The 26,039-nt window shown below is 39.8% G+C and overlaps 3 protein-coding genes across 6 annotated transcripts; 2 read left to right on the top strand and 1 right to left on the bottom strand.

Annotated features, from left to right (window-relative positions):
• The first annotated feature begins 40 nt into the window (after nucleotides 1-40).
• On the top strand, nucleotides 41-4,711 carry LOC110497973 (5'-3' exonuclease PLD4). 4 transcript variants are annotated; one of them, XM_021574470.2, is made up of 11 exons: nucleotides 41-272; nucleotides 349-421; nucleotides 509-712; nucleotides 883-1,066; nucleotides 1,164-1,284; nucleotides 1,388-1,515; nucleotides 1,608-1,808; nucleotides 2,031-2,170; nucleotides 3,687-3,852; nucleotides 3,947-4,043; nucleotides 4,177-4,711. In XM_021574470.2, the coding sequence occupies exons 2-11, from the start codon at nucleotides 402-404 to the stop codon at nucleotides 4,380-4,382; spliced, it is 1,467 nt and encodes a 488-aa protein (XP_021430145.2). In that variant the 5' UTR covers nucleotides 41-272; nucleotides 349-401; the 3' UTR covers nucleotides 4,383-4,711. The 4 variants fall into 4 exon arrangements, with proteins under 4 accessions (XP_021430145.2, XP_036810815.1, XP_021430142.2 ...); XM_036954920.1 differs by having other exon boundaries at nucleotides 42-272; nucleotides 349-427; XM_021574467.2 differs by having other exon boundaries at nucleotides 43-272; nucleotides 349-427; nucleotides 543-712.
• A 2,070-nt stretch (nucleotides 4,712-6,781) lies between these two features.
• On the top strand, nucleotides 6,782-9,760 carry LOC110497977 (signal recognition particle 14 kDa protein). The gene is made up of 5 exons (XM_021574475.2): nucleotides 6,782-6,937; nucleotides 7,359-7,431; nucleotides 7,775-7,887; nucleotides 8,239-8,271; nucleotides 8,453-9,760. Exons 1-5 carry the CDS (start codon nucleotides 6,914-6,916, stop codon nucleotides 8,540-8,542), a joined length of 333 nt encoding a protein of 110 aa, XP_021430150.1. The 5' UTR covers nucleotides 6,782-6,913; the 3' UTR covers nucleotides 8,543-9,760.
• Nucleotides 9,223-25,949, bottom strand: xgb (x globin). Its single transcript, XM_021574984.2, has 5 exons — nucleotides 24,942-25,949; nucleotides 15,065-15,172; nucleotides 12,736-12,856; nucleotides 12,552-12,632; nucleotides 9,223-10,004 (listed from the first exon to the last, which is right to left on the bottom strand). The coding sequence occupies exons 1-5, from the start codon at nucleotides 25,256-25,258 to the stop codon at nucleotides 9,897-9,899; spliced, it is 735 nt and encodes a 244-aa protein (XP_021430659.2). The 5' UTR covers nucleotides 25,259-25,949; the 3' UTR covers nucleotides 9,223-9,896.
• Between the last annotated feature and the right edge of the window lie 90 nt (nucleotides 25,950-26,039).

The raw sequence follows: 26,039 nt of genomic DNA on the forward strand, positions 1-26,039 counted from the left end.
TGTACTGTCATCTTCATTATTTTTATTCCAACGCCACTTGTTTGATATAAGCCTAATATTGTAGCACTCAACAGAATCATCACAAGTACCTTTATTTATACTGTATATCCTGATCTCTCAAAAAAGGGAAATGAAAGAAAAAACAGGAACCGTGTATTTTCCGGTGGACAGTAGATGTCATACCTAGTTTCATATCAATTTCTGAGGACATAGAGGAAGGCTATTGTAACGACAAATCACTTGCAGAAGACGAGCCGCTTTACTCTGTTTCCGTAAGTTGTTTTTGTATGTTAAATGTATGTTTAAAATGATATGCATGACCAATAACATTTTAGGTCTGGATTTCAGCAGTACATCAGGAACATCCATGCCAGAGATGTCCTCTCCTTACAATACTTTACATGATAGCGATGTTCCCAACGTAAGGGTAAGAATTGCTTGTCAGACTTTTCAGTAGATTCCCATCTATGTTGATACAACTGAAGTCTGTTCGAACTTCTGTTCACAGTTATATTGATCACATGGCTGTGTTCATGTTCCAGGGATCCAAACGGCTTGTTTCAATTGCTGTGGCAGTGGGATGTTTGACTGCATTCGGGGCACTGCTCTCCTTTTCTATGTATGAGAAGAGCACAGAAGAGCATTTCCAAAACTACAAGATCTTCCAAAAAACAAACACTGATCAAAATAACATTTCTGAAGAGCAAAGCCGGTGAGCGTCGTATACATAGTATACGTTTTTGCTTTAATACTTAAATACATCGAATTGACAATATAAAACAGTCAAATTAAGTTTTGGCAAGGGAAGTGGATGTGTTGTCTCCAGTTTGTAATCCTCCCCAAAGACTAGAAATTTAACAGGTCCTGTTGTGAATTCCTCAGTATAATCCTCGTAGAGAGCATTCCCCTGTATATGAAATATGACGACAATGCAACCTTTGGGACCCCAGTGGACAAAGCCTGGAGAGATCTCCTGTCCATGGCAACCTACCAAGTCGATGTGGCTTCCTTCTACTGGACTCTTACCGGTGATGACATCAATATCAACTCTTCCACTGACTTGCCTGTGAGTTTAAAAAAAGACATTTGAAATACGTTTGACAACCGCTGTCAACTAGTCATCCCTGTGAATTTGCCTGCACTTTATCTACTGTTATCAACAGGGAAAGAACATACTGGAGCAGTTTGGAGCTTTACCTTCCAGAAATGTGTCAGTGAGAGTTGTGACAAGTATTCCCTCTGTGCTGACAAACTCCACAGATCTTCATTTTCTGAGACAGAAAGGTCTGAAATATTAGAAAGGTGTTCTTAATGTTTCGTACACAGTATATTATCCTACTGTATGTTTTATCCTCTAATCTCATCTCCTTGTTTATCTATATTGTAGGAGTCCAAGTAAGAAAAGTTCCCTTTGGGCGTTTGACTGGGGGTGTACTCCACAGCAAGTTCTGGATTGTTGATAGGAAACACATTTTCCTGGGAAGTGCCAACATGGATTGGAGGTCTCTTACACAGGTAAAGGTCTAGTGATGATATAATAGAACTACCTTAAATAATTTCACTCGTTTTGCACCTACATGACGGGTCACAATGCACTATCACCTTAGGTAAAGGAACTGGGAGTGGTGATCTATAACTGCTCCAGTCTGGCTGAGGACCTCCATAAGATCTTTGAGTCATACTGGGTGATGGGTCATCGCAACAGCACCATCCCAAACCCTTGGCCCTCCAAGTATGACACTGCCATCAACAAAGAGCACCCCATGCTGCTGAAGACTGATAATGTTTCAAGCAAAATCTACATCACAGTGAGTCCTTTCGGTTTCACTTCCCATTCCCTGCTTTCAGAGTGCCCCGAACCATAAAACTATTAGCATCTGAATAAAACCTGAGAGAATTAAAGAGTGTGTCTATTGTCATAACACACTGACTGGATATTTTTTTCTCATCTAATGACCATCTCATCACAGTTCTACTCATTACAGCCCTCTCTTCCTTGCAATGTGATGTCCATACTCTGTCTCTCCCAGGCCTCTCCTCCCACTTTCTGCCCCACCTCTCGGACGCAGGACCTTGATTCTATCCTCTCAGTGATCTCAGGGGCACAGCACTACATTGATGTAGCAGTCATGGAGTATTTCCCCACCACACGCTTCATACACCCTCAAAGGTGAACATACTGTCCTACCAGACTCATAGCCTTTTTCAATCCACCATTGACTTTTACTTACTTTGACTTCTTGTAATATTGAAAGACTAATTGAGTATACACTACCGGTCAAATGTTTTAGAACACCTACTCATTCAAGGGGTTTTTCTATATTTGTACTATTTTCTACATTGTAGAATAATAGTGAAGACATCAAAACTATGAAATAACACATATTTGAGTTTTTTCAAATAGCCACCCTTTGCATTGATGATAGCTTTGCACACTCTTTGCATTATCTTTGCACAACCAAACGGTTGTGTTGTGACAAGGTAATGAGGTATACAGAAGTTTATTTGGTAAAAGACCAAGTCCATATTATGGCAAGAACAGCTCAAATAAGCAAAGATAAATGACAGTCCTTCATTAGTCAGTCAATACAGAAAATGTTAAGAACTTTGAAAGTTTCTTCAAGTGCAGTTGCAAAAACCATCAAGCACTTTGATGAAACTGGCTCTCATGAGGACCGCCACAGGAAAGGAAGACGCAGAGTTACAGGATAAGGTCATTAGAGTTACCAGCCTCAGAAATTGCAGCCCAAATAAATGCTTCACAGGGTTCAAGTAACAGACACATCTCAACATCAACTGTTCAGAGGATACTGTGTGAATCAGGCCTTCATGGTCAAATTGCTGCAAAGAAACCACTACTAATGGACACCAATAATAATAAGAGACTTGCTTGGACCAAGAAACACAAGCAATGGACATTAGACCAGTGGAAATTTGTCCTTTGGTCTGGAGTCCAAATTGGAGATTTTTGGTTCCAACCGCCATGTCTTTGTGAGATGTGGTGTGGGTGAACGGATGATCTCTGCATGTGTATTTCCCACTGTAAAGCATGGAGGAGGAGGTGTTATGGTGTGGGGGTGCTTTGTTGGTGACACTGGCTGTGATTTATTTAGAATTCAAGGCACACTTAACCAGCATGGCTACCACAGCATTCTGCAGCGATACGCCATCCCATCTGGTTTGAGCTTAGTGGGACTATCATTTGTTTTTCAACAGGACAATGACCCAACACACCCCCAGGCTGTGTAAGGGCTATTTGACCAAGAAGGAGAGTGATGTAGTGCTGCATCAGATGACCTGGCCTCCACAATCACACCACCTCAACCAAATTGAGAAGGTTTGGGATGAGTCGGACCGCAGAGTGAAGTTAAAGCAGCCAACAATATGTGGGAACTCCTTCAATACTGTTGGAAAAGCATTCCAGGTGAAGCTGGTTGAGAGAATGCCAGAGTGTGCAAAGCTGTCATCAAGGCAAAGGGTGGCTATTTGAAGAATCTCAAATGTAAAATATTTTGGGATTTGTTTAAACCTTTTTTGCTTTCTACATGATTCCATGTGCTCATAGTTTTGATGTCTTCACTATTATTCTACAAAGTAGAAAATAGTAAAAATAAAGAAGAACCCTTGAATGAGTAGGTGTTCTAAAACGTTTGACCGGTAGTGTACCTCTTTAACTCATCCTTTAGGTACTGGCCAGCCATTGATGATGCATTAAAGAGGGCTGCTTTTGAGCGGAATGTTAAGGTCCGTCTGCTGGTGAGCTGTGGGCGGGATTCTGATCCAGCCATGCTTCCTTTTCTTCAGTCTCTAGCCTCCCTGAATTACCCTGCCCAGCGTATCAGCATTCAAGTGGTAGGAAGACACACATAGCCCACTGGTATTATTATTCAACCAATGTGATGGTCTTCTTTTCTGTACTGTAATGACAGATTGTCCTCTTTTTCAGAAACTGTCCATTGTGCCAGTGGGGAACCAGTCAGAGATACCCCACTCTAGAGTAAACCATAATAAATACATGGTGACTGATAAAATGGCATATATTGGTAAGGGATAGACAGCTGTATCAACAGAAAATAGTTGAATATTATAATACTTTGATGTGAACAGACACAGTTGTCTACATGAAAGCATTACAGGTAATGAATAACTTGCATTCCAAATCATTCTGCCCCTCAGGGACATCTAACTGGTCAGCTGACTACTTCAACACCACAGCTGGAGTGGGGCTGGTGGTTTCCCAGCACGCACCACACTGGGCCTGGAGGACCCAGGCTCTGCAGGGGCAGCTCAGGGCAGTATTTGACAGGGACTGGCAGTCTCAGTTTACTGTATGTCTCGCTGACTTGGGTCATCACCCTGACTGTGCCCTCTCAAAAGGATAGGCGCTCTACTTACCATCCGTACACTCAGTTATAACAATGTTTACTTTATAAAAGTCCCCAAAGCATTCAGTTATGGCAGTTATGGCTTAGGGAGATAACAGTAAGCCTGTTGGACTGCTTTTTTGTTGTTGTCTTTGGTTGTTTCTATGAGGAACGTTGCAACTGAACACACATAATTTGCTTCATTATTTGTTTGTATTAGTTACCTTTTTTCCAGAGTGAAAATGTCATGTTGAATGTTTAATATTTCACTGTCTATTAGGGTACGTTGGGGGAAATCGTACCTTAATACCTTTTGCAAGCAAATAAATACTATTTCATGATATATACTTGATTGCTCATTATTTTTGCCAGGCATTTTAGCCAGGCTCAAGATTCTTCAAATGGAAACGCTTAATGGGAAGAAGATTAAAAGCCATGTCCCGGGTGCTTATGCTAGATTGAGGGGTGTCATCACTGGGGTCCCAATATCTATGTTCACAGATGATGTTAAAGATAATGTGAAGGGAGGCAGAGTGATGGAAGCCAAAAGGTTGATCAGTAGGAAAGAGGGTCAAAGTGAAAGGTTATCAGTGATGCTGAGATTTGAGAAAGTCTTGCTGGGAAAAGTACAGATAAGACTCCTCAGTTTCAATGTTAGAGGATATGTCACATATGCACTGCAGTGTTTTAAATGCCAAAGAATGGGACATGTAGCTGCTCAGTGTAAAGGAAAGAAAAGATGTGCCAAGTGTGGAGGGGCACATGATTACGGTGAATGTGGAAGCAATGTGAAGGTTAAGTACAGTAATTGTGGGGGAGAATACAGTGCAGCATTTGGTGGATGCCGGGTACAGAGAGAGGCTCAAAGATATAAGATCAATTATGATGTATCATTTGCAGAGGCTGATGGAGCTTACATGGATGTACCTGTAGTAAGTGGACCTACTTTCAGACTTATGGATCTGACATGGATGTACCTGTAGTAAGTGGACCTACTTTCAGACTGATGGATCTGACATGGATGTACCTGTAGTAAGTGGACCTACTTTCAGACTGATGGATCTGACATGGATGTACTTGCAGTAAGTGGACCTACTTTCAGACTGATGGATCTGACATGGATGTACCTGTAGTAAGTAGACCTACTTTCAGACTGATGGATCTGACATGGATGTACCTGTAGTAAGTGGACCTACTTTGACTGATGGAGTTTACATGGATGTACCTGTAGTAAGTGGACCTACTTTCAGACTGATGGATCTGACATGGATGTACCTGCAGTAAGTGGACCTACTTTCAGACTGATGGATCTGACATGGATGTACCTGTAGTAAGTAGACCTACTTTCGGGGCTGGTGATTCTGATGGTCCTGGAAATATTGTGCTCATGAATGTCTGGTGTCAAAGGACACTTTGATAATGAATAAAGTTGACTTTTTAGATTTTATTGGTAAGGTAATCAATACGACTCAGGTTGAGGAAAGCAGAAATGCCAGGTTGAAGGTTATTGTGGAGACGGCAAAAGAGATATTGGCGGTAACAGATGTTACTGTTGAAATGGAAGGCAGGGAGAACTGCAAACTTTGCAGTGTTGCACTTCAATGTTTTTCCTGGCAGCAGCCAGGCCAGGAAGGTTGAATTTTATTTTCATGGTAGTTCAGAAGATCATGATTGATCTTAGATCATTATCTAAGATAGATCATGGGTAGATCATGATTGATCTTACATTCCAGCCAAGTAGGTGGTGGCATGCACTTTAAAAGTTAATTTACAGACTGCCATGATATCATAGAAGAAGAAGAATTAGAAGAAGAATATTCTGTGTTTACTTTGAGTGATGTTAGGATGTATAAGTTATCCTGTACAAGCTTTTATGCCAAATACATTGTTTTTACAGGTGTCAAGCTTATGGGCATGTGACAGCAGTGTGTAGGAAGGAGGTTCCTAGGTGTGAGAAGTGTGCAGAAGGGCATGAGACAAAGAAATGTGTAGCATTGAGGAAAGTAGAGGTTAATTGTAGGGGTGCCCATGGGGCTAGGGTTCAGAAATGTCTGGTGGGAGAGTAAGGTTGAGTTTTTCAAGGTTAGTGTATGCAGAAGTTGTCAAATGCTTAGACAGTGAAGAACGTAGAGGAAGATGTGTCAAGGGGAGGGATCCTTAGAGGAGTGGTGTACGTAGTAGATCTGTACCAGTACAGAGGGATAGCCCAACAAGGTATGCGTGTTTCAGTAAGAATGGATTTTTTGCATTTATAGCAATGGTTATCAACTCTACTGCAGGGATGGAACGTTTGTGTGTGTTTTTTTTTGTGTGACTGCAGTATTTAGTGTATGTGTTTATTTATTTTTTCAAGCTAAGTATAAGGGAGTTATACTCCAGTCTGGTAGGTGGCGGTAATGCAATATTATTGCCAACCGCCGTTAAACCTCATCGAAGAAGAAGTGCTGTACTTTGCAAGTTGAAAGGGCACGGGGCGGCGTTTCATGTTGTACTAGCTACGTGTGCTTCTGACAGGCTAGCCAGCAAGCTGAATAATTGCAGTGAACATCATGGTACTACTTGAAAACGACTCGGTAAGTTAGAAAACCCCATCGACTAATGTAGTATATCTTAGAAATTGACATTATTAGAGGACTGGTTTAATTTGCTAGGTATTGTGCATTGGCATCAATCACTGCTGCCTGTTCGCTAACCATACCCAGTAACGTTAGCTAGATAGCTAGGCACGTTCGGCTAGCATTTGCTAACTAACGTTATTCGTTTGAATTGCTTCTGTGGTCCGCGTGATAGAAAAAGATATCCATCTATAAATATGCTAACATTTATTTAGAAGTAACTAACAAGACAACGTTAGCTATACGACCTAGATTTTTTACATTATGATGTACACAAACGGAGACATGTTGGCTAGCTAGCTCGCTCGCTCATTTGCCAGATGGCTACCACATTTTATCCTTTTATCTACAAACCTCAGTCGGATTATTTTCCTTCTAGTTTTTGACGGAGTTGACACGGCTGTTCCAGAAATGCAGGACATCAGGCAGTGTTGCCATCACGTTAAAGAAATGTAAGTTCTCACATTTGTCAACTTACTTATTTGATGGCTACTGGGTGTTCTCTCCTTAACTAAATTATTCCAGGATATGTTAATAATCGGTTTATGTCCTGTTTTTTTAGATTTCTGATTACCTGTAATGCAGGGTTCTCCAACCCTGTTCCTGGAGAGTTAACCTCCTGTATGTGTTCACTCCAACCCCAGTTGTAACTAACCTGATTCAGGTTATCAACCAGCTAATTATTAGAATCAGATGTGCTAGATTAGGGTTGGAGAAAAAAAATCTACAGGATTGTAGCTCTCCAGGAACAGTGTTGGAGAGCCCGGCTGTAATGTGTTGTCACTAATCTTACAGATGATGGGAGAACCAAACCAGTCCCCAGGAAAGGTCACCCAGTGAATTATGAACCAGCAGACAACAAGTGTCTACTCAGAGCGTCAGATGGCAAGAAGAAAATCAGCACAGTGGTAAATCTACAGCATCATGTGGCAATGAAGTTGTTGATGTTTTCTGCATTACACTACAACTATTTCCTAGTCATGCAATTAGTCCATCTCTACTTAGTAATCAAAGGTTGTCCATTGCTCTAACATTTTAGCCATTTAACAGATGCTCTTATCCTGAGCGACTTAGTTAGTGCGTTCATCTTCAGATAGCTAGGTGGGACAACCACATCACAGGCATAGACAAGGTACATTTTTCTTCAGAGTAGCTATCTATGTTGAAATAAATCCATAAAGGAATTAACTGAAACATTATGTTGATATGCTATACTCTGCAGACAGTAGTGCTAATCAGGGGTTTCCTTGTATCTCCAGGTTAGTAGCAAAGAAGTAATCAAGTTCCAGATGGTAGGTACTCAGACATTGAGGTTTGGCTTTTCTAACAAATGGGTCACTGAAGCACTGAATGCACATTGTATTGTTTGTTTAGATGTATAATGTTTAAAGGGTATTATGCAAATCACTTAAATACTCTCCTCTTGACTTGAGAAATGTCTCTAGAAGTCTGCTCTCCTTCTCAACTTGCCAGGCATACTCTAACCTCCTGAGAGCTCACATGGATGGGCTCAAGAAGAAAGACAAGAAAAGCAAAAGCAAGAAAACCAAAGCCACCCAATGAGCAACAGACTCTTTCATAGCAGACTGGGGAAATCCACACTGGCCTGTACCACCTCCAACTATCATCTCTACCTCCATCCTACCTGTTCCGATATGTTCCCTGAGGCCCACCATCCTCCACTTGGGGACAGCTTTGACATCATGCCATTGTTTACACAGCAATGTCTCATCCCTGGCCAGTGAATGGCATCGGTCTATATAGGGAGGAAGGGAGAGCCGAGGATGTTTAACACTCAGAAGATACTACAAGCCTTTTGATGCACCCCCCCCCCCCCCCCCCCCCCCCCACAAATCTATGGTGTGGATCAAAGTTACACGGAGATGCATTCATTTATGGAGTCACTGAAAGGATGGAGCATGTTGATGAATTGCCTTTCAAATCGTTTTAATTTGAACTACTAGGCCCTGTCTATTTATGTTTGAATTATCACTCAGTTTGGTTTGCTTGTCAATTTGATTACATTTTCACTGAAGTTATGATTTACTTTCCAATTGGACCTTGTCTTAACCATTTGTGGATAGATTATTACTGTGTACTATGAGTGAAGATGCCATATACATTTGTTATGGTTGGGGCTGAATGCTTTTTCTTGCTATTCAAATTCATATTATTTTAATGATGGAAAGTGAGATCCTGAGTTTGTTCTTTGTTGGTATTTCTTAAGACAAAATTATTAAGTGGTTGAGTTCCTTATTGGTCCAATTAATTTTCTGTAAACTCAGTTGTAAGGCAAGCTGTAGAGGAAGGGTCCCAAAGTTAGCTGACACAAGGCCGCTTTGGTACTTAGAAATGTGCTGTTTCCTGTGTTTAATCATCTAATTTGTGGGATGGATGTGTCATGATGGAATATTGATTAAGGGGAAAGTATTTTGAAACATGATTTAGTATATTTACTGGCAGCTGAAAGGCATATTTGATTTATGGATACACAGAGAAACTTGTTTTTAACCACATCAAACACTATCACTACACCTAACCATGGAAATGCTCTGTAAGGATTATAATTACTTTCCAGTGAATGTGACGGACAAACGCAGAGCTGCCGCTTTTGACATTCATCTGCCATTTATGTCACTGTATCAGAATGTCATTGATGAGGAATACAGCTGATGTTACTGTAAATTGATCTTTTTTTTTTCAAAATAAATGACAATATGGCAGTGGTTTGTTGATCTAAAGACTGAAATAGATTTGAAATAAAGTAAGGAATGGACAGTTTGACTTTACATTGTAGGCTGATAACATGAGCTAAGTAGAAAATGGTCATTAAGTAATAAATACACTATATACACAGTTCAGCAACATGTCTGTGTGCATGTTCAACCATCTCTTGAGTTGGGGCCAGCCAGGTCTCTTATAAGACAGTGTTCCTCTCCTTGGGGGAGGCCCCCACCTGGTGATGTCTGTTCCTCTCCTCCTGGTAGCCTTGGTTCATAAGCCTGGTTAGGTACAGGAAAAGGGTCTGGTTCAGAAACACAAAACAGGGAATTATGAGGACACCTGTAATAATTTTGAATTATAATCAAGGTTTGTGTGTCTAATGTCAACTCCAGTAAAAGAAACGTCAATTTTTCAGGACCCTGTCTTTCAAAGATAATTTGTAAAAATCAAAATAAATTCACACATCTTCATTGTAAAATTAAGTTACACCAGGAATGCACAATCCCTCTATCAGTGTTCAGACTGTCTGCAATAGGCTGAGAGAAGCTGGACTGAGCGCTTGTAGGCCTGTTGTAAGGCAGGTCCTCACCAGACATCACCGGCAACAACGTCGCCTATGGGCACAAATCCACTGTCGCTGGACCAGACAGGACTGGCAAAAAGTGCTCTTCACTGACGAGTAGGGGTTTTGTCTCACCAGGGGTGATGGTCGGATTCGGGTTAATCATCGAAGGAATGAGCGCTACACCGAGGCCTGTACTCTGGAACGGGATCGATTTGGAGGTGGAGGGTTCGTCGTGGTCTGGGGTGGTGTGTCACAGCATCATCGAACTGAGCTTGTTATCATTGCAGGCAATCTCAACACTGTGTTACAGGGAAGACATCCTCCTTCATGCAGGCTCATCCTGACATGACCCTCCTGCATGACAATGCCACCAGCCATACTGCTCGTTCTGTGCGTGAGTATTCTGCCATGGCCAGCGAAGAGCCCGGATCTCAATCCCATTGAGCACGTCTGGGACCTGTTGGATTGGAGGGTGAGGGCTAGGGCCATTTCCCCCAGAAATGTCTGGGAACTTGCAGGTGCCTTGATGGAAGAGTGGGGTAACATCTCACAGCAAGAACTGGCAAATCTGGTGCAGTCCATGAGGAGGAGATGCACTGCAGTACTTAATGCAGCTGGTGGCCACACCAGATACAGACTTACTTTTGATTTTGACCCCTCCTTTGTTCAGGGATACCGTATTAAATTTCTGTTAGTCACATGTCTGTGGAACTTGTTCAGTTTATGTGTCAGTTGTTGAATCTTATGTTTATACAAATATTTACACGTTACGTTTGCTGAAAACAAATGCAGTTGACAGCGACAGGACGTTTCTTTTTTTGATGAGTTTAGTACCAGGTTAGGGTTAGCACTACTGGTCTAAGTAGGCTTCATCACTAGGGTTAGGGTAGGCGGTACAGCTGTAAATACAATGTATTAATAGTCTAGTGTTTGGTTGGCACTACAGCTGTAAGTACAATGTACAGTCTAGGTTTAGGGGAGTGCAGGAATGCATTACACTAGGAAATACGTAGAGCCTGGAATGTTCCTGGTCAGGAAATACTGCTCACTCCACATAAACGAGTAGGGCCAGTAGTTTATCCTAGGCACAGGAGCTGATCCCAGGAATAAGGTTAGAGTTGTAAGGGTAGTTCTCCATGAATCCACTAAAGGCCAATACGGACAGTTTCATTGGAATGTTAATGGTAAACTACAGAGCTTCCACTCATTTCATCTAATTTACACCAAACAAAAATATAAAAGCAACATGTAAAGTGTTTGTCCCATGTTTCATGAGCTGAAATAAAAAAAATATTCTATACGCACAAAAAGCTTATTTCTCTCAAATTTTGTGCACATTTGTTTACATCCCTGTTAGTGAGCGGTTCTCCTTTGCCAAGATAATCCATCCACCTGACAGGTGTGGCATATCAAAAAGCTGATTAAACAGGATGATCATTACACAGGTGCACCTTGTGCTGGTGACAATGAAAGGCCTCTTTAAAATGTGAAGTTTTGTAACACAACACAATGACAAAGTTGTCTCAAGTTTTGAGGGAGCGTGCAATTGGTGAGGAATATTTCTGTCTGTAATAAAGCCATTTTGTGGGGGAAAACTCATTCTAATTGTCTGGGCCTGGCTGTCCAGTAGGTGGGCCTAACTGCCAAGTGGGTAGGCCTATGCCCTCCAAGGCCAACCCATGGCTACACTCCTGTAGAGTCATGTGAAATCCATAGATTAGGGCCTAATTTATTTATTTAAATTGACAATTTTTTAGATTTTTCTTCAATATATTTAACTTGGATAGTGCACTCAGTAAAACTTGCCCTGATTTACCACAGTCCTGTTGTGCATAAAACCAAATAAAAAAAACACAGTGACTGTCTAAAACACACTATTTACATAATACACACTAACACACAGTTAAATCTATGTGAGCGCAGTTTTACATTTTACTGAAACTGTTATTTCAATTGATGAGTGTAGTAATACTTTGCAAAGTATGTCAAGTAGGGTTACCACACATGATGCTAACATGTAACAGATCTTGTAGTAGCCATCACGTGACAGAGCCATGCCATTCTCAATATGGTCATTTCTGGTTCATTTTAATTTTCTTGTCAGTCACCTCTCTCCCACTGGTGACCATTTCCATCTTGACATGTGACATTGGATGTGGAAAACTCTGGCACTGCAGAAAGCCAAGGGACCTCTTGGACAAGAATTGGTTTCAGACGTGATTCTCATGATTGACACCCACGCATTAAATCAAAGTGGTCGCCGAAAAAGATTGAATTGTGTACCTTCCACGCCTCCTCAAGCTCAGGGGTCCATCTCTCTTTGAGAATGGGCTGGACAGCACAGAGGAATTCTGCTCCTACATACTGGAAATAAATCACATCAGAACAGGAAATGATCTATAGGAATATCTATAGAAATGCAAACTGTAACTTTGCTTAACATGCATTGTCAGTGTGTGTGTCTTACGCTGTAGTATTTTGGTGGGGCGTTGTAGCGGTAGTGGCTCCTCCCCAGCTCCACAGCCAGAACCTCCAGTCTCTCCAGCTGTTCCAGTCTGGCCACACTCTTCTCAATAAAGGACATCACTCTGAGAGAACAGGAAGACCGACTTGGTTATGAAAGACAGCCTAACTGACAAGCATACAGACATACCTTGGACCATCACTGATCATACAGCAGTCCAATTTATTTTGTCATATTTTATCCTCTCAACAATTGTTCTACAACATTGAACGCTGAACATGGTTTAATTGTTGCCTACAGGCCTGTATTTTACATTAAAGAGCATTTCACTGTACACCTGTTGTATTCGGCGCATGTGACAAATACAATTTGATTTGATTTGATTTAGGGAGTTTTATGCAGAACGATAAATGCGCACAAAAGGTTAAATGGGTGCGCTCCCTCTTAGCCTGTCCGCCGGTGAGGACATTTGTACTAATGTCCGTGTGAGTGGTTTGAGGGCCACTTGGCCTTCTCCTGTAATGCCACTGCAGCCTCCATAACTTAGATTTAAAAAAAAATCTCAATCACGTAGAAGCATGTTTTGGAACAATGTTGTTGAGTTCAGAAGACACAGACTTCACAAGACACATAACTCTGTGGCCTTTTGCAAAACAGTAAATAAATTAAAATGTAGTTGCTTTCTCAGAACATAAATACATTCCTCAAAACTATATCCAATACAAGTCAACAGTAGCTATATTAGCATTTTTGCGCTTCATATTCAAATCATCTATAAGTAACATCATTGAGTTACACAATGCATTTTTAGACACTTTAGGATGACTTGGACATTAAGTGTGAAAATGCTAATATAGGTACCATTGACTTGCATTGGATTTGTGGCACAAATGCTAAAAAGTTTGTATTTGAAACAGTGGCAAGATAAACAAAACCAAAGCATGGGTTGCTGTCATACCTTGTACATAAACTGCTTACAGGGTAAGGAAACCAATATGTAATTTTGCAATTTGGGTGAACTATCCTTTTAACATCAAAGGGGGTTCTTAAAAAAAAATCCCCTAACAGCAGTAACAGCACCATCTAGTGGTCAAATATCAGGATGTAGGATGGGACACATAAATTCAATAACTTATTTCTCTGAACAGTGGAAAAAAAACATCAACAACTTCATTAAGAATAGATTGCATAGGATGAAGAAACAATACTTTGAGCTGCAGCTCCATACTACTTGTCAGACATAGAGACCTAATACTGTATACTCAATGTTGGGGTGGGATTGGCCAATTTGGGTGCAATGAATTAGCATCATTTCTCAGAGATCAATAATGTTGCAGGAATGCTAATCTTATCTGTTTCTAACTACAGGAAGTATTTCAGAACGATCTGAGATGGTGGGTGTTATGGCTTGCTGAAATGACATGTAACGACCCTAGATCTTTCCTTATATTGTACATGGTATGACACTGATGGGGTGATATAGAATTCTATATAGCAGTGTTTATTGATTGCCAGAAACAGAGAACACAGTTGCACGTATTTGTCTTCTGATGAAAACAATGTGTTATTATTTTGTGAACAGAATTTTGTATTCACTGATGACAGTTGTATTTAAAGTTTTGCAAAAGGTGGTCTGATGCAAGTCACGTACTAAGGTAAGAAAAAGATCAGAAGTTCTGTAAATGTATTTGAGCATTTGATCATTTCTGTTCTGCTGTAGGTACGTTTCAACACAGATCCCAAAATTGCTTGTACGCGATTGAGAAAAACTGTAAGTGGAGACCTCAGGCTTAAATAGGTTAATTGGACTTTCATGGTGAGAAAAACAAAGAGGCTCAGCATACCCAGTGACACAACAGAATGGAGTAAGCACACCATTGGAGAGTGTTCTTCACTGGCAGCAGTGTGTGATAATAGCCAGCCAGAGATGGGATATGACAGTTCTTCAGTTCTCAGCTAGAAAAAAGCTCCCATTGACATTAACACTACTATGATTATGTGATGTTCATTGTAGTTTGTTCTCATGTTACTGTCGTTTTTACATCTCATATAGGGACACAAACAGTGTTGACCGATCTTTGAAATAGGAAACTTCAATTGTACAGTATGTCACAAATTCCTTTGTTTCAATAAAATCAGTGATGCTCCATTGTGAGATTTTGACATTTGAAATGTAATAATACCACAACGGCTGTAGTGTATGGAACTTGAGAGTTGTGCAGTGTAGAGACTTCAACAGAGTGCTGAATGGAGAGCTGGATGAAAGAGGAACCTCACATTGATATCAATGTAAAATTGACAGAAAAATAATCAGTGTAGTGTGGCGACTGACCGTAGGCCGTGTGCCCTCAGCTCCCGGCTGGTCCGTAACCTGTCAAGGTCCTCCACGTCTCGGAAGAGGAAGAATACATCTTTGCATTCTGGATGGGTCTCAAACAACCTGTTACCAAGACAACAGACATTCGTGAGCCTCCAAGAGCCAGCTTCATAAAGCCTGCCTTACACCAAACTGACATATTCATTCCCTCACAAAAAAAACATCCCTCGTCCTCCAAGTTCTCCCACTGACTACATAGCAGAGTTCAAGCAAGGCTGTAAATAAGGAGTTGAAAGTCATTATTGATGTTTTTTTATAATGCAAGTATTGAATCATCTGTTTATATTGTGATTTGGTTAAGCCTTGCCTGTCTCTATCCTTGTAAATATCTGTCTTCAAGGTGGCATTACAAGTCATCCCATCTGAGCCACGCAGTGATTTTTAGAACTTCTCCATTAGATCTGATTGTATCACTGAGCCCCTTGTAGTTCTCAGTCCTGGCTGCGCTCTCATCATCAGTCCTTCCCTGCTGGACTCCAGGCCTACTACGGGCTGCAATCACACACAGCATCAAACCACTCAGTGTCAGGGGTGACCAGTATAGCCTTCTCTCCTTACAGAGCTGTAATGAGTTCCCCTGCCTTCTCAGACCCAGTGATATCAGAGTCAAATGGTACATACGTTCCAAAAGACCACAATAAGCGCAGATACAGTGCAGGCACAGAATGTGTGTGTTTTTGTGTTTGTGCGCATAGGTATGTATGTGTATGTGTGCCCCATCACTCCTCCTCACATCCTCTACCTCAATCACCTCCAGCTCCAGTTTACCAAGATATTTAATTAATGCTGCAGTCCTATCAGGTAGTTATTCCAGCAGAGGTGTCTATCTTTTTAAATGTTTTATTATTATTATTATTATTTTTTTAGAGGGAGGATCAGGTTAATATTGCGGAAAAAATGTTGCTTCCAATGTAGTTGTCTGCATCATTTCCAATCCCCCATATTTTTGGGGTAAATATATATATCCATACACGCATGGATACATATACACATATATACATACACATACCTATATAGACATACAGTGGGGCAAAAAAGTATTTAGTCAGCCACCAATTGTGCAAGTTCTCCCACTTAAAAAGATGAGAGAGGGCTGTAACATTCATCATAGGTACACTTCAACTATGACAGACAAAATGAGGAAAAAAATCCAGAAAATCACATTGTAGAATTTTTTATGAATTTATTTGCAAATTATGGTGGAAAATAAGTATAAGTCCGTTTTTTGGTCCTTAAATGAAATTGGTATATGTTTTTATTTATCACACTTTTCTTTAACCATTTATGTTCTTTAATACAGGGCCGACATACAAGTTCCTTACTTTTTTCCCATTCTACTTGCCTCTTCCATTTTTGTGGTAATGCTGCAATTAATTGGTTGTACTTTTGGGTAGAGCAGACATTTCCATATGTCTGTGTTAGCTGCATGTGTGGCATAACTCCACCAGTCCTATTTATGATATCATTCACTAAAATTATACCTTTTTTTTAAAAATGTCTTCGATAAATACATTTTTTTTAATCAATTAGTATATTTGAATTTAACCACAATATTTGTTGTACTATTTGTTCCGTCCTTTCAGGTGGATTAAACTGAAATTGCAACCAACTTTCTAAGGCTTGTTTAAAAAATAAAGATATTTTGGAGGTGATTTCCTTTTCAAACAACCGAAAGTGAGCAGGTGTAATCTGAATAAAGGGGAAAAGGCCCTTCCTGAATATGGGATGAGACATTCGTACCAATTGACTAGAGAACCAGTTTGGATTTAAGTATAACTTTTGTATGACTGATGCCTTTAGTGAGAGGTCTAATGCTTTAATATTTAATAATTTCTGCCCATCAAATTCATATTCGTTATATAAATAGGCCCTTTTAATTTTATCTGGCTTGCTGTTCCAAATAAAATGTAATATTTTTTGTTCATATAATTTAAAAAGCAGGTCACTAGGTGTAGGCAAAACCATAAGCAAATAGATCAACTGTGATATAACTAAGGAGTTAATCAGGGTGATTTTTCCACAAATAGACAGGTATTTTCCTTTCCATGGTAGCAAGATCTTATCTATTTTTGCTAGCTTTCTATAAACATTTATTGGAGTGAGATCATTTATTTCTTTTGGGATTTGTATACCGAGTATGTCCACATCTCCGTCAGACCATTTAATTGGTAAACTACATGGTAATGTAAAATGTGCATCTTTTAGTGATCCAATACGTAATATGGTACATTTATCATAAATTGGTTTTAATCCAGAGAGGATAGCAAAAGTATCTAGATCCTCTAAGAGGCCGTGGAGAGACTCCAATTGTGGTTTTAAAAGAAAACATGAATCATCAGCGTACAATGACACCTTAGTTTTTAAGCCACAGATTTATAATCCCTTAATATTATTGTTTGATCTAATCTTAGCAGCTAACATTTCGATGGCAATAATAAATAGATATGCCGATAGTGGACAACCTTGTTTTACTCCTCTAGATAGATAACTTTCTGAGATGTAGCCATTATTTATTATTTTACACCTAGAGTTACTATACATAACCTTAACCCATTTTATAAGAGATTCCCCAAAATTGAAATATTCTAGGCATTTATATATAAACTCCAGTCATACTTTATCAAAAGCCTTTTCAAAATCAGCTGGAAAACCAGGCCTGGTGTCCCCGATATTTCATAGTGTTTTATTGTTTCCAATACTTGTCTTATATTATCTCCAATGTATCGTCCATGTAAAAAACCTGTCTGATTAGGATGAATAATATCTGACAATACTTTTTGAATATGTGCCAAGCATTTTGCTAGGATTTTTGCATCACAACACTGAAGTGTAAGAGGTCTCCAATTTTTTAAATGGACTGGATCTTTATATATACCACTTGGGTCCTGTTTCAGTAATAATGATATCAGACCTTCTTGTTGCGTGTCTGATAATCTACCATTTATATAGGAGTGGTTAAAACAAGCCAATAATGGTCCTTTGAGTATACCAAAAAAGGTTTGGTATACTTCCACTGGTGTGCCATCCAGCCCTGGAGTTTTCCCATCCTTAAAGGCCCCAATTGCCTCAAGCAGTTCCTCCTCTGTAATTTGGCCTTCACATGAGTCTTTCTGTACAGATATTATTTTTACAATATTATTAGGAAAAAAATCCATACAATTAGTTTCAGTTAGTGGAGATGGAGGAGCCTGAAATGAAAACATATTCTTAAAGTACTTTACTTCCTCTTTCAAAATATCATTTGGTGAATCCTGCATGACTCCATCATTTGTAACAAGTTTTAAAACATTTTTTTTGGTAGCATTTCTATATCGAAGATTGAAAAATAATTTGGTGCATTTTTCCCCATATTCCATCCAGTTCGCTTTATTTTTATAATATATTACACTGGATCTTTCTTGAATAAGTTCCTCCATTTCTTTTTGTTTTTCCTCTGACTTATTCTGTGCCTCTATGGTACCGTTTGTATTGCTATCTAACTGTACTGTTAGTCCTTTAATTTCCTTAGTTAATATGGACTCTTTTGATCTAAATTGCTTTTGTTTTATAGATGAGTACTGAATTGCATGGCCTCTAAGGGAACATTTAAAAGTGTCCCATACAGTAAGGGGATCTGCTGTACCTATGTTATGTCTGAAAAAGTCAGTTATAAATTATTTTGTCCTAGTTAAAAACAATTTATCATCAAGTAGACTTTGATTAAATTTCCAATATCCTCGCCCATGTGGAAATTCTGTAAGAGTAATATACAGTGCCTTGCGAAAGTATTCGGCCCCCTTGAACTTTGCGACCTTTTGCCACATTTCAGGCTTCAAACATAAAGATATAAAACTGTATTTTTTTGTGAAGAATCAACAACAAGTGGGACACAATCATGAAGTGGAACAACATTTATTGGATATTTCAAACTTTTTTAACAAATCAAAAACTGAAAAATTGGGCGTGCAAAATTATTCAGCCCCTACTTTCAGTACAGCAAACTCTCTCCAGAAGTTCAGTGAGGATCTCTGAATGATCCAATATTGACCTAAATGACTAATGATGATAAATACAATCCACCTGTGTGTAATCAAGTCTCCGTATAAATGCACCTGCACTGTGATAGTCTCAGAGGTCCGCTAAAAGCGCAGAGAGCATCATGAAGAACAAGGAACACACCAGGCAGGTTCGAGATACTGTTGTGAAGAAGTTTAAAGCCGGATTTGGATACAAAAAGATTTCCCAAGCTTTAAACATCCCAAGGAGCACTGTGCAAGCGATAATATTGAAATGGAAGGAGTATCAGACCACTGCAAATCTACCAAGACCTGGCCGTCCCTCTAAACTTTCAGCTCATACAAGGAGAAGACTGATCAGAGATGCAGCCAAGAGGCCGATGATCACTCTGGATGAACTGCAGAGATCTACAGCTGAGGTGGGAGACTCTGTCCATAGGACAGCAATCAGTCGTATATTGCACACATTTGGCCTTATCCATAAAAAGTGTCATTTAAAGTTTGCCACAAACCACGTGGGAGACACACCAAACATGTGGAAGAAGGTGCTCTGGTCAGATGAAACCAAAATTGAACTTTTTGGCAACAATGCAAAACGTTATGTTACGTTACGTTACAGCTCAACACCCTGAACACACCATCCACACTGTCAAACATGGTGGTGGCAGCATCATGGTTTGGGCCTGCTTTTCTTCAGCAGGGACAGGGAAGATGGTTAAAATTGATGGGAAGATGGATGGAGCCAAATACAGGACCATTCTGGAAGAAAACCTGATGGAGTCTGCAAAAGACCTGAGACTGGGACGAAGATTTGTCTTCCAACAAGACAATGATCCAAAACATAAAGCAAAATCTACAATGGAATGGTTCAAAAATAAACATATCCAGATGTTAGAATGGCCAAGTCAAAGTCCAGACCTGAATCCAATCGAGAATCTGTGGAAAGAACTGAAAACTGCTGTTCACAAATGCTCTCCATCCAACCTCACTGAGCTCGAGCTGTTTTGCAAGGAGGAATGGGAAAAAATGTCAGTCTCTCGATGTGCAAAACTGATAGAGACATACCCCAAGCGACTTACAGCTGTAATCGGAGCAAAAGGTGGCGCTACAAAGTATTAATTTAAGGGGGCTGAATAATTTTGCACGCCCAATTTTTCAGTTTTTGATTTGTTAAAAAAGTTTGAAATATCCAATAAATGCCGTTCCACTTCATGATTGTGTCCCACTTGTTGTTGATTCTCCACAAAAAAATACAGTTTTATATCTTTATGTTTGAAGCCTGAAATGTGGCAAAAGGTCGCAAAGTTCAAGGGGGCCGAATACTTTCGCAAGGCACTGTATATGCCAATTATGTGATGATCCGACCTCATTCTGTCCCCTATCAACACTTTTTAAACTTTTGGTGCCAGAGAGAATGGTATAAGAAAGTAGTCAAGGCGACTAGCTTGATTAAGCCTCCGCCATGTATATCTAACTAGGTCAGAGTATTTAAGTATCCATATATCCACTAATTCCAATATATCCATGACATTCATGATTTCCATAAGTGCCTGAGGGTGATAGTTTGTAGTGTGATTTCCTTTCCAGTCCATAGAGGTATTTAAGACCGTATTAAAATCTCCCACCATAATAATAATAATAGTGTTGCATGTAGAGTTGATAAATTCTTATATATATTTTCAAAGAAGCTTGGATCATCATTATTCGGACCGTATAGGTTAATAAGCCATATCTGTTTATTGTCCAATAACATATTTAAAATAATCCATCTACCTTGAGGATCTGTTTGGACAAATTGCACATTTGGATCAAAATTATTGTTAATTAAAACCATCACCCCTTTTGAATTTCTTTGCCCCTGGGAGAAGTATATTTCGCCCCCCCCAGTTCTTTTTCCACAAATCTTCATCTAAAACTGTTGAATGGGTTTCCTGTAAACAATAGATATTATATTCCTTCTCTTTTAGCCAGGTAAATACTGATTGTCTTTTCTTATTCTCTGCTAGGCCATTACAATGTAACTGGCTATACTTATTTCACCATCTATCATAATGAGACACAACTTTCAATTATTTTGATCAAAATATATGTTTGTAAACATGCCATTAAAAAGTAACATGAAGATTGAGTGTACCATGATCTTTGCATTTCTACTAAGTAAACCTCCAATTGGTCCCTCTTAAAATAGTCATGTAGTCACTAAACCCAATGCCCTGCTGTGGGTTCCATAATGCATACATCACTATATACGTTACATACCATTAAAGCTCTGTAGAATCTATAGGATCCATGGATGAATATCTTCCCTTTATATTGCTAATTATCTCCTCCCCTTCCCATGTTTGTGTTTCCCCCATCCCTCTGGTCCATCATGTTATGACGTGGTGTATAAGAGCTTTGCACATACACTTCAATTTCCACCTCTTACTGCCTCTGTGTAAGAGAGAAAATAACCTTGTCATATTCACACTCACAGTTGTATCACAGCCAATTGCCACTGTCATAAACACGAGGCCCATGAAAGACAGATGAATAGGAGCAGAGAAGAGGTGTGTGAGAGGTGATTTCAAAATGGGTCTCCGAATGGTTGCTATGTTTTCCTAGCATTAAGAATAAATTATTTTCTGAATTTTGGCTGATGATACAAGAGACATGCTTCAGAGGACTTAAAATGACACATTCATTATGTGGAATTATGTCACAATTACTAGAACCTCAAAATAATATAATTAACGACAGAGAAGAAAAGTAATAATGCAAAAGAAAATAAACAAAAACAACTTCACACTGAATGTAGACCTGAATACATTATATTATAATTCTGTTACTAGGTGAGATGGATATCAAGTTAAGTAGATTTCTAGATGAGCCCTATTGTTGTAGGACCTAGACTAACAGTGAAATAAATGCTTACTTACGGGCCCTTCCCAACCATGCAAAGAGAAAGAAAATAGAGAAATAATAGAAAACTAATAACAAAATAATAATAAATACACAATGAGTAATGAGTAACGATAACTTGGATATATACAAGGGGTACCAGTACTGAGTACATGTGCAGGGTTATGAGGTAATTGAGGTAGATATGTACGTATAACTAGGAATAAAGTGACTAGGCAACAGGATAGATAATAAACAGTAGCAGCAACATATGGTATAGAGGCCCCGGTTGGCAGGGAGCTCAGCCCCAGTGATGTACTGGGCCGTATCCACTACCCTCTGTAGTACCTTGAGGTCAGATTCCAAGGAATTGCCATTCCAAGTAACGATGCAGACAATCAAGATGCTCTCAATGGTGCATCTGTAGAACCTTTTGAGGATCTGAGGGCCCATGCTAAATCTTTTCAGCCTCCTGAGAAGGAAGAGGTGTTGTCGTGCCCACTTCACCACTGTGTTGGTGTGTATGGACCATGATAGATCCTTAGTGATGTGGACACCGAGGAACTTGAAGCTCTCGACCTGCTCTACTACAGCCCCGTCGATGTGAATGAGGGAGTGCTGGGCCCTCCATTTCCTGTAGTCCACAATCAGCTCCTTTGTCTTGCTGATGTTGAGAGGTTGTTGTCCTGGCACCACACTGCCAGGTCTCTGACCTCCTCACTGTGGGTGGTCTCATCATCGTCTGTGATCAGGCCTACCACAGTCGTGTCGTCAGCAAACTTAATGATGGCGTTGGAGTCGTCCGCGGCCACGGCAGTAGTAGGTGAACAGGGAGTACAGGAGGGGACTTGGCACGCACCCTTGATTGAGGGTCAGCGTGGCGGATGTGTTGTTGCCTACCCTCACCACCTGGGGGCGGCCCGCCAGGAAGTCCAGGATACAGTTGCAGAGGGAGGTGTTCAATCCCAGGGTCCTTAGCTTAGTGATAAGCTTGGAGGGCATTCAGGGCACTAAGGTGTTGAGCACTGAGCTGTAGTCAATGAACAGCATTCTCACATACATTGCCTTCAGAAAGTATGCATACCCTTTGTTCCACATTTTATTGTGTTACAGCCTGAATCCAAAATGGATTAAATATTTTTTTTCCCTCTTACCCATTTGCACACAATACCCCATAATGAAGTGAAAACGTGTTTTTAGAATTTTTTTCACATTTATTGAAAACGAAATACAGAAATCTCTCATTTATACATGTATTCACACCCCTGAATCAATACTTTGTAGAAGCACCTTTGGCAACGATTACAGCTTTTAGTCTTTCTGGGTAAGTCTCTAAGGATTGTGCAACATTTGTACATTATTCTTATCAAAATTCTTCAAGCTGTCAAATTGGTTGTTGATCATTGCTAGACAACCCTTTTCAGGTCTTGCCATAGATTTTAAAATAGATTTAAGTCAAAACTGCCACTCAGGTAAATTCACTGTCTTCCTGGTAAGCAACTCCAGCGAACATTTAGCCTTGTGTTTTAGGTTATTGTCCCACTGAAAGGTGAATTCCTCTCCCAGTGTCTGGTGGAAAGCTGACTGAACCAGATTTTCCTATAGGACTTTGCCTGTGCTTAGCTCTATTCTGTTTATCTCAAAAAATTCCAAGCATACACATAACATGATGCAGCCACCACCATGCTTAAAAATAGGAAGAGTGGTACTTCGTGATGTGTTGGATTTGCCCCAAACAAAACGCTTTGTATTAAGGACATGAAGTTAAAAAAAAAAATTGCGGTAGAATGATGTAGTCATTCAAAAATCAAGTTAAACACTATTATTTCACACAGAGGGAGTCCTTGAAACCTACATGACTTGTTAGGCACATATTTACTGCTGAACTTATTTAGGTTTGCCTTAACATAACAAAGGGGTTGAATACTTATTGACTTCAGACATTTCAGCTTTTCATTTTTTATTCATTTGTAAAAACAAAATTCCACTTCCATGTTACCTAGGTGTTGGTGCTGTACTGGAACACAAGGCTACACAAAACTACATTTAATCCATCTTAAATTGACTGTAACAACAAAATGTGGAAAAAGTGAAAGGTTGTGAGTACTTTCTGAAGGCACTATATTGCCCTGATTGGGCTTAGAGCCATCTTCTGTGCTGTGCCTGGTGGTCTCTCTCTCTCTCCATCAACAGCCATAATGTCAGACTACATTAGCACCAAACTAGGACTGCATAAACTGTTCAATCTGTTTTTTTCACTCTGCAAACCATTACATTTCAAAGGGTGGCTATTGGGTTTGTTGATATGTATTTTCTTTGCTGCGAGTGTCTTCATTTGTCAATAGGCCTGGTGCTGTATATTTATCATGTAATATTGAGACATGATGTAAGCACCATGTCACAGTCACATTCAATCATTGAGCCCCAAAAGCCCTCTCGGTTGTGGACTAAATGTCTCTCCCTAAAAATGTCTTGAGAGCTTTTTGTATAAGGCAGCACAAGGAGGGCCAACATTTTATTAGGATGATGGGGGCCAGTTCTCATTTAATTGTTATATTGTGGATAATAATGTGTTGATCCTACAATTTGATCCCGTTTCCACAGTCATATGTATTGCAGATATAATTACCAAAAAGACAAACTACTGTGTAATAACAGTTTGAATAATGTGAAGTTGTTGGTAAATGTTTTGGTTTGTAGTCGTGTCATTAATTATTATGTCAGTCATCATGCAGTCCCTGTGGTCATCAACTGTCTTTGATCTACGCAACTCATTCAATCATATCTGAAATTTAATAGCTCTGTTATTTTATTAAGTCGAGAGCAATAGTGTTGAAGATAATGTTTTGCCTTTCTATGAGAGGTACCATAAATATTTATGAAAATATTCAGTCTAATAAAGCAAAAATGTATCTTGCTTACAAATAACTAAAACAAAATGAATCAGAACATCTCACCTGACAAACAAAATAATTCCAACTTTTGCAATGTCCTCCTGGATAACTTTCCACGACTCTTTGATCATCTCAATCTGCTCCTTGCTGAGATGCGCAACAGAATCCTCCGTTTTAGACTCTCCAGCTGTTTTCGGTGCCAGCCCTGATATTGCGCAGCCCATTGTTCTTGCTGCAGCAAAATTGACTAAAAAGTAGTTCAAACACACGGAAAGAAACGTCTGCGCACCTGGGATATGGTTCAGCCTCTTGCGCGGCTGTACATGTACATTCAGGCATGAATGGGATTCAGTGACATCCAGAACGCCTGAGCGCGTCATAAGAGTTAATCCTCTGTAACCTTGAGGGGCGGGGAACCATTTATTTCCTAGAACAATTGCTAAAAGCGCAATGCTGCCCAGGCCTACTGTAGTAGGCTATGTATATAGATCTAACCTATTTTCCATGTAGGTGAATGACCATTAAAACAATGTGGAGAGATATGATTAAACAATGGCATCAACATGAAGTTTTAGAATATGTATTTCATATTTCAGTCCCAATGTCCAATAAATAGACTACAACCTTGTGTTTGCACCAACTGGGAGTCTTTAAATCCTCATGGCAGCCAGGTACTTGCTATTATAACATTCAATTCAACCAACCAAGTGATTGTTGATTGGTTGACCCGATCAGGTAGTTGAATCGATCATCACCTAGGTGTGGGGGCTGTGCTGGAACACAACGCTACACACCCTGTGGGTCTCCTGGACCAAGATTGAAGAACACTGCATTAAGTCAGTAGTCCTGTAATAAACTATTGGGTTTGATATATCCTGTTTATAAATCTCTTCTGAGAGCAGCATTAGTTGTTCCGTTGTCATGTGTTACTGCTCAAACATCAGGAACAGCATAAGCTACCAAGTCTGTTAAACTTTTACTGTTGGTCACTATCAGATAATGGATCCTCTGTAAACATCTCTGCCTGAATTTCCCCCCTAATATGGTTCACATTATTTCCGTCACTCAGTTATGACCTAAAAAGGATTTTGCAAAGGGATGTTAGGATATTGCAATAGTAAGACCTAGTCATTCAGAATAACTTAACTCAGCAAGACATGG

Source organism: Oncorhynchus mykiss, chromosome 19 (assembly GCF_013265735.2).
Source record: "Oncorhynchus mykiss isolate Arlee chromosome 19, USDA_OmykA_1.1, whole genome shotgun sequence".
NCBI classification, from domain to species: domain Eukaryota; kingdom Metazoa; phylum Chordata; class Actinopteri; order Salmoniformes; family Salmonidae; genus Oncorhynchus; species Oncorhynchus mykiss.

Coding starts and splice junctions, on each gene's coding strand:
- LOC110497973 (XM_021574467.2), top strand. CDS start 368: ATGCCAGAGATGTCCTCTCCTTACAATACTTTACATGATAGCGATGTT. Junction 2,171..3,686: donor CGCTTCATACACCCTCAAAG/GTGAACATACTG, acceptor CTCATCCTTTAG/GTACTGGCCAGCCATTGATG. Junction 3,853..3,946: donor AGCGTATCAGCATTCAAGTG/GTAGGAAGACAC, acceptor CCTCTTTTTCAG/AAACTGTCCATTGTGCCAGT.
- LOC110497977 (XM_021574475.2), top strand. CDS start 6,914: ATGGTACTACTTGAAAACGACTCG. Junction 6,938..7,358: donor TACTACTTGAAAACGACTCG/GTAAGTTAGAAA, acceptor TTTTCCTTCTAG/TTTTTGACGGAGTTGACACG. Junction 7,888..8,238: donor AGAAGAAAATCAGCACAGTG/GTAAATCTACAG, acceptor TTGTATCTCCAG/GTTAGTAGCAAAGAAGTAAT.
- xgb (XM_021574984.2), bottom strand. CDS start 25,258: ATGACGCGCTCAGGCGTTCTGGATGTCACTGAATCCCATTCATGCCTG. Junction 12,857..15,064: donor CTGAGGGCACACGGCCTACG/GTCAGTCGCCAC, acceptor CTGTTCTCTCAG/AGTGATGTCCTTTATTGAGA. Junction 10,005..12,551: donor AGCTTGAGGAGGCGTGGAAG/GTACACAATTCA, acceptor TTTCTGAACCAG/ACCCTTTTCCTGTACCTAAC.